The sequence below is a fragment of the Chroicocephalus ridibundus genome, chromosome Z (assembly GCF_963924245.1).
Source record: "Chroicocephalus ridibundus chromosome Z, bChrRid1.1, whole genome shotgun sequence".
NCBI classification, from domain to species: Eukaryota; Metazoa; Chordata; class Aves; order Charadriiformes; family Laridae; genus Chroicocephalus; species Chroicocephalus ridibundus.
This window is the reverse complement of record NC_086316.1, coordinates 27,175,599-27,200,337: the sequence shown is the minus strand read 5'-3', so window position 1 is coordinate 27,200,337 and position 24,739 is coordinate 27,175,599. Positions and strand designations below refer to the sequence as shown.

At 43.1% G+C, this 24,739-nt stretch overlaps 2 protein-coding genes across 18 annotated transcripts in view; one reads left to right on the top strand and one right to left on the bottom strand.

Moving 5' to 3' along the window:
* Nucleotides 1-4,562: 4,562 nt before the first annotated feature.
* Nucleotides 4,563-19,499, bottom strand: GIN1 (gypsy retrotransposon integrase 1). Of its 8 annotated transcripts, none has more exons than XR_010069206.1 (9): nucleotides 19,070-19,314; nucleotides 15,675-15,820; nucleotides 14,584-14,777; nucleotides 13,180-13,485; nucleotides 12,311-12,499; nucleotides 12,050-12,214; nucleotides 11,302-11,587; nucleotides 10,044-10,210; nucleotides 6,289-6,417 (listed from the first exon to the last, which is right to left on the bottom strand). XR_010069206.1 is itself a non-coding variant. In XM_063321337.1 (8 exons), the coding sequence occupies exons 1-8, from the start codon at nucleotides 19,300-19,302 to the stop codon at nucleotides 6,119-6,121; spliced, it is 1,758 nt and encodes a 585-aa protein (XP_063177407.1). In that variant the 5' UTR covers nucleotides 19,303-19,314; the 3' UTR covers nucleotides 4,563-6,118. The 8 variants fall into 8 exon arrangements, 5 of the variants coding, with proteins under 5 accessions (XP_063177407.1, XP_063177409.1, XP_063177406.1 ...); XR_010069208.1 differs by having other exon boundaries at nucleotides 10,044-10,170; XR_010069207.1 differs by lacking the exon at nucleotides 10,044-10,210 and adding an exon at nucleotides 7,404-7,611 and having other exon boundaries at nucleotides 6,299-6,417.
* The window catches only part of PPIP5K2 (diphosphoinositol pentakisphosphate kinase 2), a 53,043-nt gene continuing 47,650 nt past the window's right edge, over nucleotides 19,347-24,739 (top strand). For 9 of the 10 annotated variants that reach the window (XR_010069205.1, XR_010069203.1, XR_010069204.1 and 6 more), the window contains exon 1: nucleotides 19,587-19,676. The gene's annotated coding sequence lies outside the window, so the exon portion shown is untranslated. Of the gene's footprint in view, nucleotides 19,451-19,586; nucleotides 19,677-24,739 lie in introns of those variants that run through there. The other variant, XM_063321320.1, reaches the window with a different exon arrangement.

Below are 24,739 nucleotides of genomic sequence, written 5' to 3'. Positions count from 1 at the left end.
GCTGTCCTTGCCACAAGCATCATTAGGTGTAAATTGATTCCTCGGGAAGCATCTTGATTAAGTAGAGTTTTCTAATTAAGCAGAGCACTGTAGTAGTTAATGAGGATTTATAGCTCAATGCAGTAAATTGCAACAGCTGCTTGCTTGCTTGCCAAAGCTAGATTTATGTTTTATCAGAACTTTTAGGTCAGTAATGTCTGTCGTGCTACAGAGGATTAGGATTAAGCGTGAGTCATGCTACTGAGAAGGGACTTCGTTGGTTTGAATCTTGCCATTCAAACACGCAACTTCTTATGCCATTCCGCGTGGCAACTTCTTTGAAAGACTGTGTGTGTATGAGCGATACAAGCTGTGCGGAGCAGGTCAGTGCTGAGCAATTCAAAGGCAACTTTCTTATTTAATGGCATATTAGAAAATACTTTTAAATTTCAAAGGCTGTGTTTACTTTTAAATTTCAAAGGTTGTGTTATGATATAATGCACAGTTTGTGTGGATTCATGTCATGTACTACTAATAAAAAAAAACCCACACCACCACCAACAAAACCAAACAGAACTAAATGTCCAGATCAATTAAAATTAAGAGCTGAAATCAGGCCACTGTATTTTCTATGTAAAATAGATGCTAGTAAACCCTAGAGTTTTAGCCCCCTGATTTGCCTTTACCTGTTTTTGTAATTCTTTAGTTTGAAAATATTTTTTCCTCCATTGTGAATTACCAAAATTTGTTTGCAAAATTTACACTAGAACTGAATTGCTCCTCAAAAATCTAGATCCATCTGCGTGGCTAAACATTACTGGCGAAAGAAAGGGGAGCGAACAGAGTAGAGGAGGATTTTAAATCTCCAGTGGCAGCTACTTATCCAAGCAAAACCTGCAAACTTCTTGCTGTTTCTGGACACGGTGGCTGGAAAACCTACAGGAGCATCCGGCTGGCTTCGTTACACAAAGGTAATTTGGAGACGTACAAGGGGGAGGTGCATGGGAGTCAACTTGGAAGCTGCACTGGAATTTTCTAAATACTGCAGGTCATGAAGGCGTGTTTGCTGAACTGCTCCTTTCTTTACCTCCTTCCTGCTAGTGTTTCTTATGAATTAGTTGCATGCGAAGCACAACATCCTGCGAGTGAAGCTCTGCCTGATTTCATTGTACAACTTTTAAAAAAAAAAAAATAAACAGATGATGTGGAGGCTTTTTTTTTTTTTTTTCTTCTAGAGAACTGTGCCAGAAGTACCATTTTAAAGATGCAGTGGAGCAATTTGTTCCTCGCAAATAGCCAGTGGTAACAGTTCGGCAAACTAGGGAAAATATTATTAATTACTAATGACATTTACCTTTCAAACAGAAATGTATGAGAGACTTAAATCTTCTGGTCTTTTTTTTTTAATTAGAATTTAAGAATTTTGTCAGAATGGGGATAAGGCAACCCACACAGCCAGCCATAACAGGATAAAGTTGGTGCTACTTATCATGCAGTTTTTAAGATCTTTAAGATCAGAGCCTTGCCGTGGCCACTGCATTCCTCAATGCTTTGATACCCGCCCCCCCCAGTTGTTACTGCTTTCTTCAGCTGCAGCACATCCTAAAACTGCAGCTTGGGAGAAAATTACTTGCATTAAAAGGGATGCATTAATAAGGACAGTTTCCCACAATTCTGCCGTGTTTCCTTGAGCTGTGTCTCCGGTCACGCACCGCGCCACGCATGAGGAACCGGAGGGAAGGACTTTTTCCAGGCACTTGTACGTGAGATCCTGCTCACAGCAATCAAGGTTTCAGGAGTACTGGAAGTTTTGGTTTGGGTTGGTTTTTTTTTTGCGGTAATTTTGCAGAGAATGCTGTTTGGGAAAGAAAGGCTGTGAGGAAACAGGCCGTGGTGCAATAGACTGGTTCCTGCTTGTCCCCTCCTGCGGGGACAGGCTGCCACCCTGCGACCGCCTCCGCAGGGAGGCAGGCAGGCAACAACCAGGCTTTCAAGCTCATATGCTCCAAAATAATCAAGCATCTAAAAAAAAAATAAAAAATTCCAGTACATACCATAACCATATGCTAAATCCTGTCGTCTTCCTACTTAAGTCTGCTCCCCTCCTCCCAGGTCTTTAAACTGTGGGAGTGATGGATGATGTCTCCGAGATCAAACATTCAAAAATCAACCTGGTGGGGAACCCCATGTACTATTTACTGCATTTCACTGACATTCTGCACGAAATATAGAACTCGTTTTCTTGTGGACTTTTCTGTCAGGGCTTTCATCACTACGCCTGCCAGCTTTGTGAAGAGCAATGGATATTTTTTTTCCAGTATGTCTGGGAACTGACACTGTGCTAGTCACTTTGTACAGAAGGGGGAAGTGAGGCATAGACAGATTAAAGGCATAAATTGTCAAAAAAAACATCGACTTATTTTATGTACCAAATTTGTGAAATCTGATTCATTCCCTTCCCTTTTAACCCACTTAGATACCGGTTTATCTGTTCAAGGCACCGCTGCTGGCCACCAGCTGCAGCTCTGAATACTCCAGCTCTGCTGCTGAAAGCTACGAGATTCTTGTCAAGCACCCAGAAAAGGACTGGTATATTATGGAAAGTTGTATCCAAGTGACCTGCAGACCATTGCACTAGCAATCTGTGGCAGGGCAGCGCTGCTGGGCAGACTGGGAATGCTGTATTTCCTACAACCTGTCCTGTGTATTCCTGCTACGGGCACAGCCAGGTTCCCGCAGATCCCTTCATCACTGTGACGCGTTGCACAGCGCCAAGGTGAGATGGACCACAGACCACTGCAGCCAGGAGACCCATGGGACAATAAACACGTGCAGCTATCCTCCTCAGAGCCTGCAGTAACACCTGCTACACCAGGACAAACAAGTAGGCAGCTCAACCCAAGTCCACTTGTATTTGCAAATGTGGTCTTTGTCTGCGTACAAGCAGGGGGGAGGAAAGGAGAACTGACTAGGGAATGCATCTCTCAGGATTAATAGTTCCTGAATCAGGAACTTCCTGAATAGTTCTATCTTGAAGAGCCTTCCTTTTCAAACTAAAGCTTTTTGTGTACCGCTCTCCATTCCAAATGTCTACATGGTTTGCTTACCAAGATTTAAACAGTCGGCCAACAGGCCTTCTAATATGTGTAGAAGAGCGTAATACCCATTTCCTGAAGACGCTGCTAAATCCTGGGGTTTTGTGTCAATTTTAGCCTTCTAATTTAAAAGAGTGTCTGGTCTTGGTGACTTCTAACAAGGCATTTCCTTCTGTCGAACACAGAGGTGGGCAGCCTACTCTCAGGCCAACAGAGATGACAGCTGCTCATGTGCCTTGGTGAGTTTCTACCACTTGGTGAGACTCTAGAGCTCACATTTTATTTTTAGCTAGTCCAGTACGTTAACTGAAAGCCTCTACGCTGCTCCAGATTGAAAAAATATTCCATTACATATTTTGAAAATACCAAGGTTACTATGCAAAGATTTTGACTCCAGGTCATTAGAGTTGATGCCTGCTGCAGAAGGTCATTGATATGGATGTTGCACCTGAACAAATGAGTAAAGGAAACTTATCTGTTTCTCAAAAGTGTTATTTCCAGAAGATTGTTAACTGCTTGCCGTGAAAAGCAAATCATGACTCATTGGTGCCCTTCAGCAGGGAACATTCAGTTCTAGGGAGAAGAAGGAAAAAACTGTAAAACGTCCGTAGCTGTAAAGCAAGAAACATTATACAAAAGTTCAGGAAGTATTCCAACAAGAGATGAAAGGTTTTCATTCCACAGTAAAACACTCTGAGTGTTTGTACAGTCCTTTCCCTAGCAGATGTTTTTTTTATGGTGTTTTTCATCAAACTGTGAGCTGGTAGGTAGTGCTACTAGCAAACCCAAAGGATAAACATCCATAGTTCTGTGCTGGGAAGTATGAGGGAATCTGCACTTTTTCTTACATGATGTACTCCCCCTTTACCCCTCCCCTCTAAACAACTTGCCAGGAGGGGGCACAAACTCTATTAGAAAACAGAATTTCTAAGAATTCTGTTATGAAATAGTCTTTTGCTATTGTCCCAGCATAAATCAAACCTGCGTGCTAGTGAAAAAGAGTACAGGTGGACATTTGTGTGTTTCTCCAAGTCGGTTAAAATACAATCACAAGTTGGCAGGTCAGAGCTCACTGCGGTCACAAAGTATACTCTGACTAACGCTACGCTATGGCAAGGGCACAAGGGGTTTCTCCGAGCTTCCCCAAGCACAGTGTGCTACTTCCAACATCTCAGGTTTCCTGGTGGGTTTTTTTTCCACTGTTTCCATTGATTGTTTTTCACATCAAACCCCTGTATTTTATTTCAATGAACCTCCCACATGCAGAGACGGCCCCATTTAGGTGCACCGAAGAGGCACTAATGCCTCCTTGTTAATACAGTAGATCAAAATCACCAGGAAGCCTGAATGATCAGCATTACAGTATGATAAATATTTCCTGGTTTTCCCATTCCTCTCACTGTAGCATTTTCTTTCTCCGCAATGTAGCTGTAACAAGTACACAGCACTCGTGCTGCTCAAGCTTCCCCAGAAAACAGCTCTGCTGTACTGTGTGAAATAAGATACTGATCAAGTAAAAAAAGGAAAAAAAAAAAAAAAAAAGGGACTGGTTTCCTTTTGCCCCTAACGAAGCACAAAGAAATCTTGCAGACAGCTCCCTTTATTCTCCAATTTTACCCTTTTACCCCGACACTATTTTTTTACGAATTATGTATGTAGATATTGCATGCGTGCACACAATGTATCTAACAATATAACAATGAATCCTAGCAGAAGGTGTCACTTTAGTCAATAATCGCAGTGTAAGAAACAAAGGTACATGGGGAGGAGGAGGGGTTGGCTTCAAGAGCCTGGGCCCCTGTTAAGGATTAGCATTGGAACAATTTCGGCTGCCACACCATTATTTTGAGATGAACCTCCAGTGCCCACGGCACACAGCACCCAAACACATTATCATCTTTAAACTACTATTCCAGGGAAGAAATACTGTATGACCACAGTGCTCATTACTATGGGAAAAAATTCATATCAAAGTAAGGCCACTAATCACAAGTACAGCTTATGTCATATTTACATGTGGGTATTTTTTTTCCTGCTGTTAACTAGTTTGACAGGATTTCCTAGCTTTTTTTTTAAAAAAGAAAAAAAAAAAACAACCAAGATAAATGTATTTCACCAAGCCCACTTTCTTTACTTCCTTGACACACTAGGCTGATGACTATAAAGGTCAGCTGTCCCCCAGGGGACAGCACGGCTTTTGGGTAAGAGCAGTGAACAGCAAGATGGGCTTCTCAGCTTCTGTATGTTTGTCAATGCCAACACAAACCTTGTTCATCTCCAAGTGCTCTGTGGAGCTGGTACAGAGGAGGAGCCTGTTATGCCAGCATCCACAACCACTGCCCAGAACCTTCTTTCTGAAACAGTCTCGGTGGAGAAAAAGTATGTATGTAGGACTGGATTTTCAGAAGAAACAAAATACTTTCTGAGTATTAAGTGACTAGAAATGAAAAGCTATAAAAGTCAGTTTGCAGCTTCTCAGAAAGAACAGAAAACTTTTGCAACAGGAAAAGAAGGACGTGAACTTCTCTGGAGACAAAACTCACAGCAAGTTGCTTAGATTATACTCATCCCACAGTATCTCTGCACAGTAGGAATGAGTCATCTAAGGATTAATGTAAAGGTCGTTACAGTGAAATGATGCATTATGTCCTGAGAGGATAATGGTAAGGTACAGCCACCCTGCAGTTCTACCAACAAAATCTGAAATTCAAATGTATGATGGGAACATGCGCTTTTGCTAGGCTGGGCCTGTACTTTTGGTCACTGAGTGAGTGCTTCTCAACACCCACATAAACTAACCACTGGGCACGTACAATGTTCTTAACGTCATACAGCAGTAGAACATGTGCTTTTACTAAGTTGTACATACGTTTTTGGTAACACAGCAATTCCTTCTTCATGCCCTACAAAGTAATCAGTGGACAGCTGCAGTGCTTTTAGTAGTAAAGTAGATTTTGCTAAGGAATTCAGAGCTATTATATTCTTTTCAGTCTGCCACAGAAGTTCCAAACTGTTTGGCAATGAAATGTGACATAAGACTATGCTTAAGTATCCTCTGTCTTGGTCTGAAGTGTCCAACAAGGTGAAGGCCATTGCTCCAGCTTTGCAGTGTTTGATTCAATGCAGTGATCTTCTGTCAGCTCAGACTGAGGTTTACCATCTGTCAATTCTTGGTCTTTGCAGGCTGCAGGTGGCATCTGTACAGCAGACATGACATTGCTCGTGTAGGCATTTATTTCTTCTTCAGCAACAGAGTCTTCTTGGCTTGGATTATCGGATCTTTCAGATAAGCCGATATAGTCATGGTCAACAACTACTGCACCTTGTAAAAAGTAATGGTTATCTGTAAAAGAAAAGTAGCCATTAAGATCCTTTAAGTCATACTTAAGATGTTAGTTAGGTGCTAACTTACTTTTCAAAACAATTTCCGTAAGAGGACAAGAATGTTTGAGCGACAGCGGTGTGATAATGTGGGTTTCCCAATTTCACTGAGCATCAAATATTTGGCTGCATCTCATTACATCCACAAAATAATGCTTGCAATGCTCTACACTAAGAGTTTTTCTTTGCTAGGTCTATGACTAGCTTGATGTGTGTCATAGTCACATAGTGAACTAATACCTTAAATGAATGGGCACACAAATTCTTCCATTTTGTGCACACACAGACAGAAATGTGGCTATTCCAAACTCTTGCTGGGAAATTTAACGCACAACAGGCTTTTTGAAGATGTAAAAACATCTTCAAGAAACAAAACAGTTTTATAGAATTTAAAGACAACAATGGTGATTGCTACTGTATGGTACTATTGAGTTTCTCTTCTATCCAATATTATCTCTGCACTGGTTACAGTGTTTGACTTTTCCAAATGAGTTCAAATGAAGTGAAAACAGTCTGACCAGACCCATTAAAAGTGTGATTGTCAACATGATGTTAATACTTCTGTTCTGGAAGATGAGTGTAAGGCGTATCTACTGGTGGGAGTCTGTTATAGACTGCCCAACCAGCATGTAGTGGTAGATGAAATATTCTACAAGCAGCTGGGAGAAGTCTCAAGATCACTAGCTCTTGTCCTCGTGCGAGACTTCAACCTACCAGATATCTGCTGGGAATACAATACAGCTGCAAGGGAAGTGTCTCAGAGGTTCGTGAAGTGTGTTGAGTATAGCTTCCTGACAGAGCTGGTGAAGGAGCCAGCTAGGGAAGGAGCCCTGCTGGACCTGTTGTTTGTAAAGAGACAGTCGGAGGCCACCTTGGGCATAGCGATCATGAAATCACAGAGCTTTTGATTCTTAGAGAAGCAAGGGGGGGTGTCAGCAGAACTGCTACCTTGGACTTCCGGAGGACAGACTTTGGTCTTTTCAGGAAGCTGCTTGACAGAATCCCTTGGGAGGCAGTCCTGAAGGGCAAAGGAGTCCAGGAAGGCCGGATGTTTCTCAAGAAGGAAGTCTTAAAGGCGTAGGCTGTCGCCATGCGCCAAAAAATGAGCCATCGGGGAAAAAGACCGGCCTGGCTGAATATGGAGATACGGTTGCAACTGAGGGGAAAAAAAGGAGAGCTTATGGCTTTTGGAAGAAGGGGCAGGCAACTCAGGAAGACTGCAAAGATGTTATAAGGCTACGCCCGGAGAAAATTAGAGGGCCAAAGCCCAACTGGAACTTAACCTTGCTTTAGATGTTAAGAACAATAAAAAAAGTTTCTATAAATACATTAGTAATAAAAGGAGGACTAAAGAGAATCTCCATCCTTTATTAGACAGGGGCAGTAACATGGTGACAAAGGATGAGGAAAAGACTAAGGTACTTAATGCTTTTTTTGCCTCAGTCTTTAGTAATAGAATTGCTTATTCCCTGAGTAGCCAGACCCCTGAGCTAATAAATAGGGGCAGGGAGCAGAATGAAGCCCCCATAACCCAAAGGGAGATGGTGACAGACCTGCTACAGCACCTGGACATACACGAGTCTATGGGGCCGGATGGGATCCACCTGAGGGTACTGAAGTGCTCACCAAGCCATTTTCCATCATTTACCAGAAGTCCTGGCTAACGGGGGAGGTTCCAGTTGACTGGCATCTAGCAAATGTGACACACATCCACAAGAAGGGCCAGAAGCAGGATCTGGGGAACCGCAGGTCTGTCAGCCTGACCTTGGTGCCAGGGAAGCCCATGGAACAGATCATCCTGAGTGCCAATATACAGCACATGAAGGACAACCAGGCTATCAGGTCTAGTCATCATGGGTTCATGAAAGGCAGGTCCTGCTTGACAAACCTGATCTCCTTCTATGACAAGATGACCTGCTGGGTCAGGAGGCTGAGGGGAGACCTTATTGCTCTCTACAACTACCTGAAAGGAGGTTGTAATGAGGTGTTTGTCAGTCTCTTCTCCCAAGTAACAAGCAATAGGACAAGAGGAAAGGGCCTCAAGTTGAGCCAGTGGATGTTTAGATTAGATATTAGGCAAAATTTTTGTACTGAAAGGGTTATCAAGCATTGGAACAGGCTGCCCAGGGAAGTGGTGGAATCATCATCCCTGAAGGTATTTAAAAGATGAATAGAGGTAGTGCTTAGCGATATGTTTAGTGATGGTTTTTGTCAGTGTTAGGTTTATGGTTGGACTCTAAGGTCCCTTCCAACTTAGACAATTCTATGATTCTATGATTCTTGCTCACACAAGGACCTTAATGTGAAATTATGTGTTCTGTTAAATCAGAAGAGGTATTCAACAAATAAGTATCTCTATACAGGGGGCTACAAATTCCTTTAAAAGATGTAGGTCCAAAGAGGAACCTTTGTGGGAGCTACTGTGGAGGTTAAACTGCACTTTTCTGGCCATATTTCTCAACAGATGTGTCCTAGACCTGCCTATTTGAACTCCTAAATCATTTGAGCACTGGATCCAGAGGCATTGTCTTGAGTTTAATATTTAAACCAAACTACACTCAAACAAGGAAAACAAAACATTGCTTCAGACACATAGAACTACGTATGCATAAGGTGTCCTGGAAACTCTGCCTGGCTGTAAGGACACCCAGGTAGCAAGCAACCCAGGTACAGCCCAACTGTGAACCTATGATGTCTGTACTAGTGCTCTATCAATGCACAAACTCAGGATTTATCTTTAGACCAAGAGTGTTACAAAAGGTTGTGAAAAATACCTTGCTTCTGATTGCACATTCTTACCCACAAAAGATTTTTTTCCTCACATAAAAAATGAGCACTCCGTTTTCAGGCTTTGTCTTTCCTCTTTAAAACTCCCAAATTCACACACCTAAAGTGTGATATACACAAGACACACTTCAGATTTTTGGAGCAAGGTAAGCAAAATACTTAGTAACACTTACAAAGTTGGTAGGCAAGGCTACAAATATCCTCACCTCAGATGTACTTTTTTTTTTTTGCCGTGTTCTCTGTGATTTATTTCACATAGAAACAATGAAAATGCTTTGTTCCCACCCCAGGTTATGCCACCAGTGGCATAACCTACCAGCCACCAGACAGTGGCTGTCCCACAGTAGCAGGAATAATAAATAAGTTGCAGACAAAAAAAAGTCAACCTAGTAAAGAGAAGTCCTCTGTTACAAAGGCACACGTGTTTCTTTATGGATGAAAAGATGTCACTCATTATGCCATTCACTGCCCGGTTTCACTGCTCTTATCCAACTGAAATACCCTTTTTTCATTACTGTTAGGCTGTTGGATAAAGGCAGGCAATTATTTTGGCAAAGCCTGGTTTACCTCTACACAATGTAAGTATGTATGAATATTGGTCTATAATTTTAAGATTTCTAAGTATTCATAACCCATTGAATTTTTTGCCTGTGTTGGGCAACTAATCTTTAGTCACTTCCTGGCAAAGGGAAGAAACTCTATGTTTACATACTGCTTCTGCAGTATTTACTGGTAAACATAGTAGGCTCTGATCCTACAAAGACAACGACAGTTCACTTTTTATACTGTGACACAATTTACCAAAGTCATTGTAATAGCTGGAGATCATCTGCATGCTTGACACGCATGTGATTTCTTCCTTACAGATCAGCAATTTAATGAGGAACTGGAAGCCACAGAGTGATCGTCCAACAGTAAAAACAGCGTCCTGGAGACGTGACATGAAATCGGTATCTTGGTTATGAAATCTGTAACCAACAACTGGCATAAATATCAGCTTCTCACACGAAATTCCAGAATTAGTTTCAGCTTTGCAAATCTCTCAGCTTTAAGAGGTGATAGAAGAAATTACCATCTCAATGCAGTTTATGCATTTTCAAGAATGAAATCTTAACCACACATGCCAGTAGGGTGGGAATTGTTCTACTTTTCAAGAACCCTGAACCAAAAAGCATCTTGTTCTACGGCAGAAGCATTCTAAACACTGAGTATTCATTTTCCTCAAAATGCCTGTGGTAACTCAGAGACAGCATCAACAGAAAAGAAGCAGCTGCTACTGTTTGACTAACATGGCAGCATTGCAAAAGGACACACTGAATGTGTAAGAGCAAGCATGGCTGTTGATTACCCAAGTCTTTGGGAATTTCTAGCATTCCGACTGCAGAGCACGACAATTTTATTTGCTCTGGTAAAAGAAACACATTTACTTCTTCAGTAGCACAATTTAAAATAAACTGTTCATTTAATCAGTTCTCTGATGTAGTCTTTCTATTTTAAGGCTTTAGAGGCCACTCTTTTGTTGTTAAAGAAAAAAGTCTAAATATGTACCATCTGCACTAGTCAGAGTAAGTAAGAAAAAAAAAATAGGTTTCCATTGCACAAGCAAAATAAATGTGAATCCTGTCCACATCAAAACAGAAACACATTCAGAAAATGCCCTTTGAATACAGTTCAGACTGATTGTACTTCTAGCATGTTTTCACCAGCCAGCATCAACAGGGCCAAACCACAGAAGTAACTCTAATGGAAGCTATTTTTAAACAGACTTTAAACATGATTCATTAGCTCAGTTCCATGCTGTGCATAGGTTTGAAGCCACTCACACTCACTGTTCTCCTTACTGAAAACTGCAATTATTACATTATTACCCAGCATTAGTTTAATTCACACTTGTGAGTGAATGAGACTTGTTCACTCTGATAACCTAACCTAACACCAAGACATGACAGGAAAGTTGAAAGTAAAAAATAATAATAAAAAACCCTACAAAATTACCGTTAGATAGACAGACAGACAAATAGATAGATAAAAATACACACACACACATATATATATACACCTTTTTCACTGGATCTTATGTATGGCTTGAGGTGAGACATCTTGATGGGTCTTTTCAACCTGGATCCTGTGGCATCTCTTAATATTGCACAGCCATTATCTGTGATATAATCTATAATACAAGGACCAACCCATTCTGACTGGAAACGACCATCTTTCCACCAGTTTTTTCTTTGCCTAAGGACTTCATGACCAACTTTAAGTCGAAGAGTATTTAACTGCTTTGACTTCTTTCTGACAGTGATTTTGTTTCTGATTTTTTGTTCATCTGAAGTGTTTTTCTCCACCTGTGGAAAGATGCATATGAATTACATTTTATTTTTCCAAAAGTAATCACAAATTTTCATAACATTGGTTAATAATGCATAAGCATAACACCAAGTGGTTTTCCATGTGTGTATTTCATAACATGTAGGGCTGGACAGTTCTGAAGAAACTGATATCTTCATAAATCAACAGTCCATAGGCAATGGTTTTCAGTTGCCATAGATATGTAGCCCTCTAAGTCAGACATGAATCTCTCAGCAACAAGTCTCTTCTAAGGTTAGTCCCTCCAAATACATGCAAAAATTGTTACACTGGAATCTAGGAATCACAGGCAAAGGGAAAAAAAACAACCAACCAACCAAAAACACACAACCCCCCCCCACATTGCTTTAAAAGGGTAGCTATACTTTATCCTTCAAGCCGTTACATCTTTTTTTATCTTCAGCCTTGTTACTAGTAAAATTTGAATATATAACATTTACCTGGCAATCTGAGGTTTTCTCTTCTTCTAGTGCTTGACTGGCTTTTTTAGTTGTTTCCAATATTTTGGCAAACATACTGCATCCTCCTTCCACACATATATTCATGGGCTCAACATGTGGGTTGCGATTAAACATTTGGAAATATGGGGTGTTTTGATCTGGCTCCTATTTAAATGGGGAGCAAAAAGCAAGCAAATTTAGCATACAGCTTTGTAGCTATTTTGGGGGACTTCAGTCAAAAGAGGAAGAACCTTCACATACCAAATTTGTCAAATTGAAAGCATAGGCAATAGCAGACAAATGCTCATCCCAATCATTTGGATGGTCTGTGCAGTGTTTGTCAAGGAAAGCTTTAATTGTCTTGCACGTTCTTTCATTTACATCATCTGTCTGAGGATAAGACAATACAATTTGTTTCATTCCAAACAGTGCAAACAGTTCTTCATTTATCTTCAAAAGAAAAAGAACACAATTACTGAAGGTTTCCCTCTTCCGCATCACAGTTCCAGTAAACAAACGCAGTTTTCCACCTCTTGTTGCTATGATGGTGACTGAGCGAAAGTCTTGCATACACATTCCCACCAAAAAGTCCACGGTTTGAGAGTGAGAGCTACAGGAATCAGTATGGCTTAGGAGCCAGTAATTGATGGTTTCTAAACACACTTCTGCCACTAACTCAATTTGTCATTTCCTCTATATCATAGTCTCATGATTTCATCATCTTTAAGAGGATCCAAGTGTGAAAAGTTCTTCATAATCACCATAGGCCAGTATTAGAAATACCCTTACCTATCTGCTATATTGGACAATATGGATGAATGAAATACAGCATGTTGGGAGTGTGAAAGCTTGTGCTAGTTCAACTGAGTAACAAAACCTGCACTATGACTGACAGGAAATGATTTTGCTTTGTTCTTTATCCAAATAATAAACCCCTGGGAAACCTGGCATAATGTTACAATTGCATATAATTGGTTTGTCATTTTCTGTATGTACTAACTTATTTTTTTCTTTTAATTAAAGAAAAAATATTTACAGACTTTTTCAAGAATAGTCTAAAATTCAAATTTAATACATAGTAAAATGCACTTTTTTCCTGGGGGAAAGACACCAGCCATGTAAGTACTTACCTGATAAACAAGCTCCTTCCCTTGATCAATAGGCATTTTTTGAGGTGGCCCATATAAGAAAAACACATTTATGATTGCTTTAGCAATTTCAGCTGCTGAAGTGTCATGCAGCGGGAAGATAACAGTCCACCTTGTAAACAAATCTGTCATAACTATGATGTACTTGTGGCTTCTGTTGGTAATATTAAAAGGTCCCATTAGGTCTATAGTGACTGCTGTCCACGGGTCCTCAGCTTTGATAGGGTGTGTTTTGGGTGCGGTGGTGGTTGTATTCTTTGCCACTTGGCAATGCTGGCAAGCATACACCTAGTGCAAAAATCAAGGAAGACGCTATCAATAAAAAGCGATGGTTAAGGTTTAAGACAATCAGCAGGATCATAAGTGTCCACCATTCCTCTCTAAGTTATGGCAGACCAGGCAACACAAAACAAATTCGCTTTATCGTCTTTCTTGTAATTTCTTACACTTAAGACTTTTCAGCCCTAGCATAAAAACAAAACAAATCCAAACAACAGTGAAGGCCAGGAGAAGCACAAGTGCAGGAATTCATAGCTGAACTCTGCCCATCCTGAAAGCACTGCGCTCTTTCAAGTCCACAGTATAAATTTTAATATCCATTACTATCTGTAAATACTAAGGGAAGTATGAAGCAGCTGGGATCAAAAGAAAGTCCCAGTCATTCCCCTTTTGTTTCTACGGTGTATGCTGTGGATGAAAAACATTGGCATTGTACATAATCTTCTATTAATAACATGGAACGGCTTTATCTACAGGACAGAGCCCCTTTGTCCAAGTCTGAATTGAAAGCAAAGACCCATTTTCAGTTGATGTTACAGTTGCACATGAACCCAAAGTATTCAGGTGATGCAGCAAGCTGACAGCAACAGTAATTTGGCCATAAAGGACATTTACATACAGTTTCCTCAAGGACCACATTCTGCCTGGGGATCATGTCCATGTACCTTTGGGTGAAGCAGAAGGAACTTTCCCAAGCAGTGATTTGTTTAACTATTTCCTGAACACGCCTAATTGTAAGGCAGATGCACCATTTTCATGTTCTTATCTGCCAGCAACCACTCTAGCCACATATCCTTGGGATGATACAATGCAACCTAACAAAGATCTGTAAGAGTCCTTGCAAGAGAAATCCCTCTCAAAGACCAGATGTGCCCTGCATGCTTAAAGGCAGCATGGCACCCCAGCACTACGCAAGCCACATGGTCAGTAGTAAAAGAAAAAAGGAAACACTATGCTTTCCCAAGAAGACCGTTTACAATTTGATTGTAAGCTTACATTTCCTCCCCGTGAAGCTGTACGGGTGCTTTCTGTTATCAGTCATATGATTACAAAATGTTTGTAACAGACTACATTAAAAAAAAATATCCTGTGGCTATGAGACCGTACCCACTGCTTGACGTCATTTGTTACAGAGGTCCAGTAGTAATTAGATTCCACTAAAGTCAGTGTCCTTGATATGCCATGATGAGTGCCAGCAGCATTTTCGTGGCATTTCTCAAGCACCTTTTTCTTCTCTTCATCTGAAACAATTACCAGCCGCATTTGTTTTCTGTCTTTTCCAACATAGAACAATTTATTTTCTGAAAGAAGAAAAGTACCAGCAAATTATATGCAAGTGCTTTGTCTTTTGTTTAGTTAACTAAACCACTGTGCATAATCTGGTGCAGAATTTATTAGATCAACTTCAATTCAATTCTGTGTAGATGTAGCTTTTTGTTTACAAGCACTTTAATTATGTCCTCCAAAGAGCCCACTGATCACCTATGTTTATTAATTTGGACATGAGGCCTTATAAGGGCAAGTCAAAATGCAAACAATGTTCCCACAGGAAGTCTGACTGAAACACAAACTAATGCCGGGGGTGGGAAGGGGAGGTAGGACGTGTTATGAGACTTACTGTGTCTGCCTGCCAGCAACCTGACATTGCTATTTGCAGCTTTAACTCCTCCCTGCCTTCTCTCTACGTAGACTTGGCAGGTTTGATGGGACTGCGAGAGCACAGCAGACTACAGAGGCTCATATACCTCCTCACAGGGATGCAGTAAAGCTGTGAAGGGCCAGGAGGCTCTAAGGTGACAGATGGCAAAGCCATCCTTGCACTTCTGCCCAGCCACACACAGCGTCCTCTGGACAGGACCGAGCATTCCTCGTCTACAGCTGCAGATCAGAATTTCCCCTTTCTGTAGTCCTTTGAATTATGGATTGCAATGGCTATGTATTTCCGCAGTATCTAGAACAAGGTTTGGCTTTTAAATAGACATATAAATCCCTCCTGGAAAGGACTAAAGCAGATTGAGTTTCCTTTCCTGTAAACATCCTGTTATATATTAACAAGGGTTAAGCAGAGTGTTTGTTTCATAGAGAATGTATATTACAATCATATTATGCTGCAGAGCAAGATCTCACTTTCTCTTTTTGTATCAGCAAATCTTCACCTAAAAATCTATTTTCATAGTAGTTTGAGAGAATCTTTTTACCTTTGAAAACAAATTTTTTGGCTGCTCTCCTGATTCCACTTCTTTCACTTGATAATGTTGTGGGATGATACTCCCCTGTTCGCTTGTAGTATGCAATCTGCTTCAGGTGGAGTCCACCATTTTTTCCACTACGGACCATTGCTAACCTGAACAAATGCACAGTATTTGTTATAGATGGAGCAACTGTCAGAGGAGCACATCTTCAGTTTGTACTGTTTTCTTTGTAGTTCAGCAATATCCTGATAACGTGGCATCTAAGAGGACGTCACACCATCCACTGCACTGCTCTTGAGACCCCCATGCTATCAACTTAAGCAATAGGGAACACTGCTTGACACACTAATTTTGTTCTATGTAAGGTTGGTTTTGTCAACCTGTATTTTAAAACTTCCAAACAGTGGGGACTTCCACTATATTCATTGGACAGGTGGAAAAATGAGACTAGAGAGAAAAAATAGCTCTTCTCATTCTTAAACACTTGGATAGCTCTCAGATGCAGGTATGCTGGAGATTATATGTGTCCAAAGAGCCACCTTAGTCGGAAAAAACCCACATAGACAAATAGGAAAAAACAACTCCCTAGAGAGAAACTGATGGAAATTTATTTTGTTCATTAATTCATCTGACATTTAGATTCTGAAGTCCCAAACCAGACTCCGCATGTAAGGTAACAATTCATTCCCTGACACGGGCTGCCTTCCCTGATCACATTAATAAACATCATTAGTAAAATGCGTCATTGGTATAGGAAAAGTTTGCATCTAGCAAGAATAGCATCAAAATAATTAGGAATTAATGACAAGCAGAAATATTCACAGGCAGAAATATTCATGCAGGCTCTATACGATTTCAGTGACTTATTATTTTTTTCCAAATCTGCTCCAGCAGCAATGAAGATGTCGATGGAATGGCAGTTTGATTCTGCTCTAATTGATGTCTACAAGAGCAGGATCAGGCTTGGGGTCTGCCATGTTGTAATTTCTTAATGAATGCTGATTATCCACAGCATTGCACAAATTTCTCCCTTATCCTGCCAGTGTCTCAAGACTAGACAATGTAACAACATGTAGCCTGCTAAAAAGAGAAATCAGTTTGTCTGCCGTATCTGCTAAGTAGCATATAATTACAGGGAAGTGACAGCATCCAGTCACTGTGGAATCCATGTTATCTCATTGAACCCTGATGCTATTTGAAAGCCAATTGGGTTAAGTCAGGATGTTTATTGTTCTACTTATGGATTCTCACCTACCTTTACTACACTGGGAGCGTGAAGGGGGCAAAGAGCTCTAAAAAGTGATTATGCCTCCTTTTATTTACTCTGTTCCTCACAGAAAATAAAATGCTGCATGATATTTACAGAGTATGACATTATACATATACAGTTGGGCTAAACATTGCTGTGTTATCAGTGTTAAATGCATGCCAGGAACTTCACACTTAGTGAGAAGACCTTTGCCCCACTGAATACTTAATTTTGCACAACCTAGAGCTGGCTTTCAAAACCAGCCAAGTCTCTTGTCATACAACATTTGCGTTTTAAAGTAAAATTCTCACACCTAACAGAACGAGCACAGACAAACTTTTCACCGCTACAATCCTGTCTGCAAGGAAAGAGGGTGTTTCAGAACAGGGAAGGAGCAGAGCCAGAACAGAGTGCTGTTCCTAGTGATTTTGGCTGGCACAGCAGTTTTGTGTAAATTTACATCTGATACTACAAGCCAAAGCAACCCACTGAGCTGGTAAATTGGATAACAACAAAAAGGAAGGTGAGGCTACCACGTTAAAATTCGTGTTTCCATTGTTTTACAGAAGTCAATTAACTAGCATTTCTGACAGTAAAAGCGTACTGGTGAAGAGCAATTAATATATCTTATCTACCAGGGACATGCGTTCAAGCTTCATTCAGGGCTCTCCCAAAGGCCATCCTGCAGTTACCCAAGCATGGCTGGAAGTCAAAACTACCCAGGTATGGTTTATCACTTAACCACTGGAATGACAGACCATTTTGGCTCGACACAGACTTTCACACATGGCAAGAAAAGATGTTCCAGAACAATCTTTATTCTTCCAATACTTCTTCTCATGAAACTCTTGCCTGAAAATTAATATTCTCCATGTAGTACATGGTTAGCAATTCTAACAAAATGAAGTTGCACAACAGTAAGATACATCTGAGCAGGACCACAGCTTATACTTCAGCTAAACAGAAATTATATCCTCATTCCTGCAATGGCCGTTTCTACTATAAAAGTTTAGAAGAGCGTACATAAGCAAATGAAGAAAGAATGCATTATATAGTATCCATATATATTTAATATATTTAGTAGGATCCCAATCCATTAAACTTAAGTGCTTCAATAGCCTGCTGGATTGCTGCTTAGAGGACAACATTAAACCAGCTTCCTTCCCGAGTATTTAGTTTCCTATGTCCCTACTCCCCAGTTTTTTTCCCCAATTCCTAATTTACTTTGTTTGGCCTAATCTTAAAAAAAAACCAACAACAACAAAAAACCCTAACAAATTATAAAGTATTCTGGGTTTGTTATTTAGAATAAACCATACTACTTCAGATAATTCATATGCTCTCTCTCTTAATACTCATAATGTCTAGTCTGTAACAATGAAAGGCTTTTGCAATCAGTCATCGATCCTTAATACCTTTGAAGCTGGAAAAGAATACACTGCTTTACAAGGAAAGTATTTCAGCAAAGAGAACAAAACTCCCATATAACAAGGGCTCTTTTTGCTTTAGTGTCTTAGGCAGAACAATCATACCTGCTTCATACAAACTTAACACTTTCTAACGCTCTTCCCTCCACCCCCCCAATCACAATCCTAACTGCAACTCTTTTTTCAGTCCAGCTTTTGAGTACTTCCCCTGCCTCTATCTCACATTCCTACGAGAAACGGGAATTCCTCATGGAGCCTTGAATACATCTTTTCTAACCAAAGCGCTTCCAGGAACCTGTAAATGAGACAAACACACTCACCTGCATCTCTCCCCCCCCCTAGATTTTGCAAGCCTGAGCCATTTTTGACAGAGACACCTGACGTTTCAGAACACCTTTACTTCTTAGGTATCTCCACCTTCAGTCTTGACACCACCCAACAGGCCTTTGGCACCATTAGGCCACACACAGGCCTCGGTCAGGATGGAATGTCACTGCAGATGACAACGCCGCCACCTCGGAGGCACAGGCAACTAAATCAAACCACTGCCCTAATCCCTGACCGACGCCTCGCAAATACCCCTTCATCGTTCACTGCGACCGCCACACGGGGACAGGAGAGGTGAGCAGGCCTGGCCCCCGCAGAGGGCCGGCGGCCAGTGGAGCCCAGAGGGTAGGCACGCTAAGCCGAAGGGGCCTCATGGCCCGCGGCAGCGCCAGCCGTACCTCCCCGAAGCCTTTCCTCTGGGCAAGGCGCCCCGCCCGCCCTCAGCATCGCCCGCCGCAGCAACGCCACAGCCCCAAGGCCGCGCCCAAACCCAGTTCACTCCCGACGCCTGGACTACAGCCCCCAGCATGCAACGCGCCAGCCGCCAGCGCCCTGCCGCAACGCCCCTGCCCGCGCAGGGCACGCTGGGAGCAGTAGTCCCGCCTGGCCAGACGCGGCAAGCCTCACGCATGCGCGAAGCGACGCCGACGCGATCTTTTTCCTTCCTCCCCCTCCGCCCCACCTCTCCCTGCCGCCGCCGCCGTTCCCTGTCCCCTCCTCTCGGCTCCGCAGACCGGCCACTGCGGAAAGCCGCCGGGCACGCACCTGCTCCAGCAGAGGTATCGGCGCGACCGGCCCCGGGGCCTCTGCCCTGACCCCCGCCCGCCCTCTCCCCTTTTCCCGGCCTCCTGAGCGCAACAGCGGCCCTTGTGCCCCGAGACTTATGTGGCGCCCCCGGAAGTGGCGGGAGGGCGGGGCGGGGCGGAGCGGCCCGCGCAGCGGTGGCGCCTCCTCGATGGGACGCGGGGGCGCGGGCGGCGCCGGGCGCGGTGGCGCCGGGCGCAGGTGAGGTGGTTTCTCCCCGGCTGCCGCTCGGGGTCCCCCCCGTTCTTCCCCGCCGCCGTCCGTGGGGGGATGCGGAGGGTGACGGCGGGGTCGATCCCGCCGGCCGCGCCCCGTTTTTGAGATGGGGGGTGGCGGATCGCGGCGGGGTCGGGCTGCGGCCTGGGGACCGGCGCTGCTACCCCACCACCTGAGGGGCCGGCGCCTGTTCCCACCCCGGCGGGGCAGCTCCCCCGGTCGGGGGCGGCAGGGCGGCCCCTCGCCTGGGCTCCCCCGGGGGGGTGTCGGCGGGGCCGGGGGCGGCCGCAGGGGGAGGGCGGCTGCCAGGGTGCTTGCGGTGGGCGTGGGGCTGGCCGGCTCCGCGGCCGTGAGGAGCGGAGCGGGGTCGGCGGGCAGCATGTCGCCGTGTTGGGGGTGGCTCCGGCCCCGGTACCCGATGGCAGGAGGATGGGCAAAACCTTTCTAGTCCGCTTTTGTCCTTCGTGCAGGGCTGAAGCGTGCTGTTCAGTCAGCTGCAGCCATCGGTAAGAGACAGTGGGCATGGCCAGTAGGCACGTCGAGCTTTTTGCCTCGTTTTGCGGTTTATTCTGTTCTCGGAAACAGTTTTTAACGAAAGAGCAGTGGTGTGCTGTGCTGTGCCGTGCTGTCAGAAGGGCAGGCGAAGCCTTTCAGCACAAAGAAGCACACGGGGTGAAAGGCAGAGTTCTTGAACGGGGGTGGGAGGGTGATGGGACGTCTCTTAAGCCACTGGATTCGGGGCAGCCTGTTAACATCCCAAAAAATTGTAAATTCCGTGTACAATCAGTTGGGCCAAGGGAGATTGCTGTCTGCGTTGGGATCAAGCTAGGAAAGAAAAGCAGCAGCAGTGCCAGAGCTGAGAATCAGTTACACGTAGTAACCAGAAAATAACCTGTCAATGAGATAACCGGAGATGGGAGGGATGTATAGCTAGGGTGGCCTGTGTGACATTTCTCATTGCTCTCATGGTGTTTTCCTGAACCTGGGGACTTCACTGAATATTGGTGAGCTTTGAATATGCTGGGGTTTTAGCGCTTTTATTGTTGATTTTGTAGTTAGCCACTCCTCACACAAGCAGGAAGACTGAGGGAGATCAGTATCACAACCACGTTAAAATAAGTGGTTTCCTTTCTGATCCAAACCCCTTCTGTCTAGTGCTCTAAGCTGAAAAGCTGCTCTTTACAGTTGTTTGTTATAATATTCCTGCATTGTGTTGCATCTTTCTTTCTTAAGTAGTATTTCCCTTCACCTATTTAAGCTGCTCCGTTTCCATCTTTTCTGCATCCCTTCTACATCACTTTTCTACTTCAGTAGCAAGCCAACCTTTTTCTTTTGACCATAGAGTCTTCCTTTGGTTTGGTGAAAACTTGCATGATTGTAAGTGATGAGAGGCAGCTAAACGTATCACTCTCAACAAGTTTTGATTCAACCAGTAACAAGAGTATTGCTATGTAGAACTGGTTTTTGGCATAAAGATTTGATTTACATAATATGCTGCTTTTTTGGTTCAATATGTGAGAACTATGAATTTTTATACTGGTTGACTTGTCTTGGTTGGCTGATTCTTTTCTGTGGAAGAGTTCCATCCTCTTGGCAGTTGTAGTTAGAACAGATCAGGCCTCCAGAGGCTGAGCCTACTGAACTTTGGTATAGAATTTTGTGCAGAAGCTTTCGCATCTTTGCAGAAACTTTCACATCTCTAGAAAGTTGAGGTAACAAGTTGTAAGAATATGGAGAGGCTGTTTTGACATGTTTGGGTGGGACATGAGTGGAATCTCTAAAAGTTCAGAAGCCAGGCTTTCATGAAACATTGAAGCTTGCAACAAATACAAGTGTTTTTATGTGATATGTTTGACAAGGTTTGATTTAGAAAGGAACTTGAAGGTTAACGAATGTGAAGGTTATCTGTTCTGTGGCTGTGCAGGAGACACTTGTAACACATGCCAGATGTCAGTTTCTAGTAGTGTTTGCCAGTTAAAATACTGCCTTTCTATCTTGAAGGGAAGACAGTGATATTTACCAGACAGATTTTTCTAGACTTTTAAGGCTGTTCTGACACTTCTGTTGAAGGATGGTAATGGTTCATTTTGTAGTTTATGACGGCTAAAGAGTTGAAAGATGCCCTGTGATAGTGCAGTCCTTGGGGCTAAAACTCAAGAGTTTTAGCAGATGTCATTACATGTGCTGAAAGGTTACATTTCTGCTGGTGAGATATTGGAAAAAGACAAGTTCTGCAGGCAAAGAATTTGGTATGGGAAAGATGCATTGAAAAGTTATTTCACTTTAAGCTTGGTAATTCTAAATGGCTGGAAATATTTTGCTTAACTAACTGTATGATTTTTAGGAACGAAAGCAAACATGGGGAAATCAGCCAATTACTATTTGAAAACTATAACCGTTGTGCTTTAGGACTAGAAATCTCATGCAACAACAACCTAAAAGGCATGTCTTTCCTTGCTGCGAAGCTGGCATCTTAACAGAATCCTGGTTCACATGGCATGGTACAATTCTTGAAGTTTTTAATCCCCTGGACTATGCTACTGTAATATGGAGGGTCAGATTGAAATCTTAGATTAGGCACAAACATTTCGGTGGGACAGTTCTTGGAAAATAATTTGGGTCCCGATGAGAAGACTTAGGTGACTGCAGTTAGTTGGTAATGTAGCTACATAGCACTTCAGGAAATGTAAGTAACACTGACAAGAGTTGTTTCAATAGGAAATGCCAGTAAGGTGGGTATTTCGGGATTCCTGTTGCTTGAGAGTGTAGGTGTCTGACTGGTCAAGATTTTGCACATTAGAAACCTGCCTTCTGCTTGGCATCCGGAGCAGTGAGCCCTATCCTGTAAGAAGAAACCCAGTGGCCACCTTTAAAGAAAACTAGTGGTGTATGGGAAAAGTGAAATTGGATTATGGTAGCCTAATGGTTAGAACAGTTGAATGGAACAGGACAAATACTGTTTCTGTTTCCTCCTGTCTCAGTGTTTTCAAGTGGGGGTGTTTTCAAGTGCAGTGTTTTCTGTTTATCGGAAAAATGTCCTAACCACCAAGCTGTAAAAAGTGTGGGTAAAAGCACCTGTACATATACTTTACTGACAAGATAGAGTGGAGGTAACACTGCAATAGTTTTTTTGCCCAAGAAACACATTTAAGCTGCAACAGGGTAGGTTTAGACTGGACATTAGGTTTTCACAGAAAGAGTGGTCAGACACTGGAATAGGCTGCCCAGGAGGTGGTGGAGTCACCACCCCTGAATGTGTTTAAGAGTTGTTTAGATGTGGTGTTAGGGGATATGGTGTAGGGGAGAACTTTGTAGAGTGGGGTTGATGGTTGGACTCGATGATCCCAAGGGTCTTTTCCAACCTAAATGATTCTATGATTCTATTTGGAGCAGTGTGGTGGGTTGACCTTGGCTGACCACCAGGTGCCTATCAAGCCACTATCACCCCTCTTCCATCAATAGGGCAGGGGCAGAAAATACAACAAAAAGCTTATCAGTTGAGATAAGGACAAGGAGATCATCCACCAACTACTGTCATGGGCAAAACAGACTCGATTCTGGGAAATTAATTTAATTTAATGCCGATTAAACAGAGTAGAATGATGAGAAATAAGAAAAAATTCTACAAACACATTTCCCCCACCCCTCCTTTCTTCCCAGGCTCAACTTCACTCCCAACTCTTCTACTTTATTCCCCCGTCCCCTCCAGGCAGTGCAGGGAAATGGGGACTGTGGTCAGTTCATAATGCTTTGTCTCTGTCAATCCTGTTTCCTCACACTCTTTCCACTGCTCCAGGGTGGACTCCCTCCTGTGGGAGACAGTCCTTCATGAACTGCTCCAATATGGGTCCTTCCCACAGACTGCGGAGTGAAAAGGAATGGCATGGAATGGAATAGGAATATTTCAGTTGTAAGAGGCCTACAATGGTCCAACTCTCTGACCACCTCCGGACTGACCAAAAGTTAAAGCATGTTAAGGGTGCTGTCCAAATACCTCTTAAACGCTGACAGGCCTGGGGTGTCGACCACCTCTAAGAAGCCTGTTCCAGTGTTTGACCACCCTGTTGGGAAAGAAATGTTTCCTAATATCAAGTCTGAACTTCCCCTGGGGCCACTTTGAACCATTCCCATGCATTCTGTTGCAGGATGCCAGGGAGAAGACATTAGCACCTCCCTCTCCACTACCTGTGTCACAAGAATGGGAATCTTGCATGATACCACTGCAAGCAGTTCTTCATGAACTGCTCCAGTGTGGGTCCTTTCCACGGGGTGCAGTCCTTCAGGAATGGACTCCTCCAGTGTGGGTCCCCTATGGGGTCACAAGTCCTGCCCCTGCATGGGGTCCTCACCACAGACTGCAGCTTCTTCTAGGAGCTCCAGTGTGGGATTCCCATAGGCTGAAGCTTCCTTCAGGGCATATCTGCTTGCTCTGGTGTGGGGTCCTCCATGGGCTGCAAGGGGACAGCCTGCTTCACCATGATCTTCTCCATGGGCTGCAGAGTAATCTCTGATGCCTGGAGCACCTCCGCTCCCTCCTTCTTTACTGACCTTGGTGTCTGCAGGGTTGTTTCTCTAACATTTTCTCACTCTTCTTTCTCAGCTGCTGTGCAGTGTTTTTTACCCTTTCTTAAATATATTCTTGCAGAGGGACCAGCAGCATCACTGATGGGCTCAGCTTTGAGCAGCAGCAGGTCCGTCTTGGAGCTGGGTGAAACTGGCTCTGTCTGACATGGGGGCAGCTTCTGGTGTCTTCTCACAGAAGCCACCCCTGCAGCCCCCCTGCTACCAAAACCTTGCCATGTAAACCAAATACAAGCACTTACCTGGCAAGGAAGACTTATGGCTCCTCTTCATTCATCAGAATTTTTTTTCAGGTCTCAGTAGAGTGATACTGAAGGGTGAGTAGTCTCTTTTGGAATGGGAGCTGTTATAATTTTTCTGCTAGAGTAATGTAAAAAGTACTAGATAGTAATGCTTTTGGAACACTGTACAAAATATTTAGTAAAGGTGTGGCTGTCCCTGTGCTGGAGTGCAGCAGAGCAAGTTGT

Bases quoted from the DNA above. Each gene is read 5' to 3' on its own strand.
- GIN1 (XM_063321336.1), bottom strand. From the start codon at position 19,302: ATGCGTGAGGCTTGCCGCGTCTGGCCAGGCGGGACTACTGCTCCCAGC. The intron at 15,821-19,069 runs GTACGGCTGGCG...GCATTTGTTCAG, and splicing joins AGAGGAAAGGCTTCGGGGAG to GTTAGCAATGGTCCGTAGTG. The intron at 13,486-14,583 runs GTACGGTCTCAT...TTTTTGCACTAG, and splicing joins CAAATGACGTCAAGCAGTGG to GTGTATGCTTGCCAGCATTG.